This window comes from Macaca mulatta, chromosome 11 (genome assembly GCF_049350105.2).
Source record: "Macaca mulatta isolate MMU2019108-1 chromosome 11, T2T-MMU8v2.0, whole genome shotgun sequence".
Lineage (NCBI taxonomy): Eukaryota > Metazoa > Chordata > Mammalia > Primates > Cercopithecidae > Macaca > Macaca mulatta.
In genome coordinates this window covers 131,752,283-131,758,282 of record NC_133416.1, presented here as the reverse complement: position 1 = coordinate 131,758,282, position 6,000 = coordinate 131,752,283, and the positions used below count along the sequence as shown (strand labels likewise).

Sequence of the window (6,000 nt, the reverse complement as noted above, 5' to 3'; positions counted from 1 at the left end):
GGATTACAGGCTTGAGCCACCACGCCCGGCCCTCGGAACAAATTCTAGTCTGATTTTCCAGTCTGACTCACTGAGGACATTGTCCCATCTGCTGAGTGTCCTTAACGCACTCACGATCTCCACGGAGCCCCAGGGGCCTCTCCAAGGGCGAGATGGAGAGAAACAGATGGTAAGGTGCGTCCCAGCCACCTGCTCTGCAGTGGCAGCCAGGGCTCTTCTCCAGGGGCACTGCGGGTTGAGGGGCTTGCCAGAGCTGAGGGCCGGGATGTGGAGCTGAAGACATGCCCGCCATCAAAAGTCCAGATGCCCGGGCCCATCCAAGGAACTGCCCGCCAGATCTAAGTCCCTAGGTAGGGCCCAGGCCTCTGCATTTATTAACTGGCTCTTGGGTGGAGCTGGTGTACCCTGAGGCTGTCTACAGGGGTGGGGGCTAAGTCCTTCTTTGTTCCTTTGATCAGGGCCGAGGCCGGCTCGTTAGGGCACAAGCTCCGAGTGGGAAAAAAGTGATGGCCTCACAGGAAAAGGGGCCTGGAGACCCGTCTTCCCCTTCCCCAACCCCAGCGGGAGCTGAGGGTCTCACAGACAGAAGAGGAAGTCCCGTTGGGTTTGCAGTTTATTAAGATAATCAATCAATTTCTTAAGTTATTCCTTTGTTAACCGGAAAACATCTCTGGAGAGAAAATGCACTCTCTGTGTAGATACATAAAAATGTATCAGTCATTTCGCCCCTCCCGGATGTGAACGGAATCTCCCCTCCTCACCTCCCCAGAGGGAGCTCAAGCCCCAAGGAACCTTCCCCTCCCCTTTTGGGGGTTACCAGGGGAGTGGCAGGGGCAGCCCCCAACTGCAGAGTGCGTTCAGGTCTGAGTGGGGAGGAAGGCTCAGAGGGGCATCTCCTCGGCACCCTGCCACAGTGCCGGCTTCTGGGCTGTTTGTTCAGCGGCCTGCTGGGCTGCCCCAGGCTGGGGGCTCCCCCAGCTCCCTGTGCACACTGCCTTGTTCCAGGGAGCCCTGAGCCAAGCCTTCGTCTGGCTCATGTTCCTCCCACAACATCCCACGGGCAGGGGTGAGCCTGCCGCAGGAAGGAGTAAGGTGCTGTCATTGCAGAATCTATCACACACAGGAACGCAGGCTGAGGATGGCAACCTGGTCCCCTCAGTGTCTCTTTACACTGACAGCTGAGCTCCGACTCCCTCCAGTTCAGACCCGACCTCACACAGGTGGCAGCATTTCCGAGAGCTTCACCGCCTCCGCTGGGCACTTGGTTTTGACATCAGGGGTGCTAGTCCTGGAGGCGGTGCGTGGACGGGTGTTAGCTGGGGACGCCCTGCAGGTGAGGCTCCAAGGCTGAGCACCCATCTTTCCATTTTGACAGGCAGTGCCCCAAATCTTCAATACTGGAGGGCATGGGACACTGGCAAGGCCATGGCTCAAAGTATTTCTAGGCCTTCCCCGCCCCCAATATAACCAACTCCAGCCCTGGCATCAGCATCCGGCCTTTGTCCAACCTCCTGGCTCAACGTCCGCCAGAGGTGGCTCAGCGTCCGCCAGAGGTGGCTCAGCGTCTGCCAGAGGTGGCTCAGCATCTGCCAGAGGTGGCCTTCAGACCTCTTGGTGCAACCTGCACGTGTGCAAAAGCCTGTTTTGGAAACACCCCAGGCCAGCAGCAGGGAAGAGAGGCACCCCTCTTCCCTCACACACGGCCTTGGCCACCAGCACGGAACACACGGGGCGGCAGGGCTCTCAGGGAGCGGCAGCCACTCCCACCAGCTGAGGCTGGGATGCCTGTGTCCTCACACTGCTCGGGGCTGTTCTCTGCTTCAAGGGCACGCTATGGACACATTCTTCTCCCCTGATCCTGAAGGTGGCCACCACCTAACAGTGTGTGCCCCTACTGCCTTGCCAGCTTAAGTGCTAAAAAAAAATAGATGCTTTTATTGAGTCCTGGACACCAAAACAAGGAGACCACCACCTAGCCTGTAGGTCAGGGCAGGCAGCCGAGAGCCACCTCCTTCCACATGGGTCCTTGGCCTGGCAGCCTCCCTGCCTGCCTCCTACCAGAGTGCCAGGCCAAGCTCATCCTGTCCGTCCTCCCGGCTCCTCCCCAGGGCTCCCGGCTCCTCCAGCACCCCGGGCCGGCCCCAGCCCCGTCAGAGCGTGGCAGGGCCCAGGAGGCTGGGGGCAGGGTCCTGGCACAGCTGCAGCTGCACGCTGGCGGTGAACCAGCAGCTGGGCCGGCCCAGGCTGCAGTGCAAGGTGGTCCGGAAAGTGCTCCTGGCATGCTTGGGGAAGATGATGGTGGTGCTGCGGAAACGCAGGGCGCGCGGGCGTGGCTCCAGGGTCAGCTGGCTGCGGTAGTTGCGCCACGTGCAGTTGGGTGCCGCCACGATGGTCTCGCTGTAGGCTGTGACGGTGGGCACGGGCACATAGAAGACCTTGTCCTGGAAATGCTTCTCTGAGGCGTACTTGACCTCGGAGTTGCAGCTGGAAAGGACAGGAGGGAAGCGGAGTGAGCCCAGGATGGGGAGCAGCCCGATTCCCTGCCCACAGCATGGACACGAAAGGGCCCTGGGCAGACGCTCTGAAGCCTAACTGGTGTGTGTTGCTCTGAAATGTCAAGGTCAAGAAGGTCAAAGAAGGACTGAGGGACTGTCCTGGCTTCACAGAGCCTGAAGAGGCAAGACAGCTAACCGCAGTGAAGGACCTCGACTGGATCCTGAACTGGGGAGAAAAGTAAGCCGGGAAAGGACCTTATCGGGACGACGGGTGAAACTGAGCCATGTCGTGTGGGTTAGGTGCTGGCATCACCGTGTGCACTTCCCTGATGTTGACAACTATGCTGCTATCATGGAGGAGGATGTCCCTGTTCTTGGGAGACACACTGAAGTATCTGGGGGCTAAAGGGCAGGACGTCACCAATCTCCCCTCAAATAGGGCAAGATATAAACAACCCGTGAATCTGTTTGAGACGCACATGCAACCTTTCAAAGAGTTTGAAATTATATCAAAATACCAAAAAGTCCCTTCAGCACCCCTGGAGGAGTCACTGACTAGCATCCCCCAGTTCCACGTCCAGAGCTTTAGGAAATCAAACTGCAAGCTCTGGGAGGGAGCGAATCCTCGCCATCAAATCCCCGAAGGTGATCACAAAAGACTTGTGACGGGATCAGAGGTCCTGAGGGCCAAGCTGTCCGTCCTCCACCCTTGCTGGGCTTCCGATGATCGAGTTTTGGCTTGCATTTTAAAAACTAGGCCATGAAGGCTGTTTGGGGATTGAAAAATAATTTAGAAGTGGACCTGTTTGTCTCCTGGGACCATTGCATGGCTGGCAGGGGCAGGAGGCAGTAGGTCTCAGATGCTTGGCTGGCCCCACTCGACAGGGACAAGCGGATGGAGAGAGCCCCATAGATATGTGGGAAAAATCACAGATCCCACAGTCCACCTTCAGGAAGCCTGAGCCCCAGCAGCTTCAGAAGAGGGCAAATTGACGTGGGATGTTCCCAAGCAGGGGTGCCTTAATTCAATTCACATGCCACCTAAGATGTCATGTGCCTGGGAAGGCACCCAGTACACTTACAGTGCAGTAGCTCAGGGGTGGCCTCAAGAACCTAAGTTACAGTCACAAAGAACATGGAGCAGCTGAGTGTCCCCTAACTCTTGGACAACAGAGTGAAAAGGGGGCCTGAGTTGCCTGAATGGTTTGGTTGTGAATACCTAACAATCTGGCAGGGGCTGGGCGCAGTGACTCGCACCTGTAATCCCAGCATTTTAGGAGGCTGAGGCAGGAGGATCACTTGAGCCCAGGAGCTGGAGACCAGCCTGGGCAACATAGTGAGACCCCATCTCTGCAAAAAAATACAAAAATTAGCCGGGCATGGGGCTGCACACCTGTAGTCTCAGCTACTCAGGAGGCTGAGTTAGGAGGATTGCTTAAGCCCAGGAGGTTGAGGGTGCAGTGAGCCATGATCCCACCACTGCACTTCAGCCTAGGTGACACAGTGAGAGCCCATCTAAAAAAAAAAAAAAAAAAAAAAAAATCTGGCAGGAGAAGGGAGGGAGAGTTAGGGTGCACAAGTGGTTATGTTTATATATTTTCCAATTTTTCTGAGAGGTTGGATTTAAAATAAAAGCCTGTTGGAGCAGACGGTAAATGGGGAAATGGGAAATGGCTGAATAGGCCTGGGGTGGGGGCATGGGGTGGATACAGGGGGTCCCTTGGGGTCAGAGTCTCTTAAAATCAGTTTTGTCTCTGGCTAAGACACGGCCATTCCCAGAAGGCAGCACCCAGAGGGGCCGCCTCGAGGGTAGGGAGCCTCCTGAGCCCCCAGCCTGGCCTAGTCCCCACCCCCATCCCACAAGAGAGTCAGGACCAGCACCCAACCTCCCACCCCCTCCTCCCACACAGAGCCCAGTGGCCCACTCACCGGATCTCATGCGTGGGTTCCGGGTTCACCTTGATGCTCTCCCCGAAGAACACCGGCAGCATGCGGGGCCTCATCTCCGGCGCCGGGGGATTCGGGAGTTGGGAGGAGGGCTGTGGGGAGAGCCAGGGACACAAGGTTATGCAGCCCCTTGTCGCAGTGGCCTCAGCTCCCTGCTGGGCACATAGGACCACCTGACAGCCTCTGGCCCTGGCTTGGTCTGGAAGCTGTTTCGTGGGGCCCATCAGGAAGCCCACCCCAGAGCTCCTCCGTGGGATCCAGGCGTTCAGGGGTCTGCCCAGTCCCCACCACCAGCCTGGCCCCCGGCTCCCAGATCTCAACAACGGGTGTGGTCACGGCCTCTCACTGCAACCTCCAGGCCACACCCACCCCGGAGCCCAGCTCAGAGCCCTGGAGAACTGGGATCCCTCTGTGCTCTTTGCCGGGCTGAAACCATACTCGGCCTGGAGAAAGGGTTCCGAGCCCTTCTTGATGCCACCCAAGGCTCAGGTAACCTCCAGAGGGGTAGAGACCCCACCACATCTGTGTATGTGGCACACCTGCCAGGGAGGGACACACAGGTGGGAGCTGGCCAGGCCTGCAGAGGGGCACAGGAAGCCGATCAGAATGGCAGATGTCTGCAGGAGAGCAGGGCGGGCCTAGCCAGCATCCACATCTTCTAGAAATGGCACCACATCTCCCTGAAGACAAGGACTGGATTGGACATGGGCGTGTAACCCACACTGGGCCAATGAGAGCTACCCAGGTTCTCCTCCAGAGCTGTGGAGACAGCCCCTCTGTGGGGGCTAAGAATGTGGGGCAGGGGTTTGGAAACCATGTGGAAATGGAGCTACACTGAGGAGAGCAAGAGTCAAAGACGGTGAAATATCAAGTCTTTCCAACATTGTTCAAATGCCTGGATCAAGCCACACCTGAAACTGTCCCTCAGTTGTGAGCACCAGCAAATCCATTTTGAGGGAGGCTTCAGACCATTTGAGCTGCCTTTCTGTCACTTGCAGCGGGAAGAATCTTGGCAAGGTGGGGAAAGAGAGTTCCATGGGAAAAGAAGCCACCCACAGTCCCTTCAGAAAGAGCCCCTTCAGACAGACACAAAGAACGCACTCTCTGTTCCCCTCCCAAATCCACCCCACAGCTCCACGCTGGGAAGTTCTTTCTCTGGTCTGTCTTAAAGTCTGTCCCAAAATTCCACTCCCTGTGGAAGCAAAGACCACCAGGGCCATGCCCCTGCCCAATGCTCCTCACAGGAAGTGGCCTAAGGACCCCCACCCCATCCTGCTCCTCACAGGAAGTGGCCTAAGGACCCCCACCCCATCCTGCTCCTCACAGGAAGTGGCCTAGGAACCCCTATCCCATCCTGCTCCTCACAGGAAGTGGCCTAAGGACCCCCACCCCATCCTGCTCCTCACAGGAAGTGGCCTAGGAACCCCTATCCCATCCTGCTCCTCACAGGAAGTGGCCTAAGGACCCCCACCCCATCCTGCTCCTCACAGGAAGTGGCCTAAGAACCCCTACCCCATCCTGCAGCCCACCTCCCCCTCCCCCCAGCTCAGCCGCTGGT

At 57.6% G+C, this 6,000-nt stretch overlaps 1 protein-coding gene across 4 annotated transcripts in view; it reads right to left on the bottom strand.

The window, feature by feature from the left end:
• Nucleotides 1–600: 600 nt before the first annotated feature.
• Nucleotides 601–6,000, bottom strand: part of RFLNA (refilin A) — a 213,354-nt gene continuing 207,954 nt past the window's right edge. For 3 of the 4 annotated variants that reach the window (XM_077952638.1, XM_015109646.3, XM_077952637.1), the window contains 2 exons: nt 4,425–4,534; nt 601–2,484 (listed from right to left, as the gene is read on the bottom strand). In XM_077952638.1, the coding sequence (XP_077808764.1) occupies nt 2,151–2,484; nt 4,425–4,498 (408 nt within the window). In that variant the 5' untranslated portion in view covers nt 4,499–4,534 and the 3' untranslated portion in view covers nt 601–2,150. 4 annotated transcript variants of the gene reach the window in all.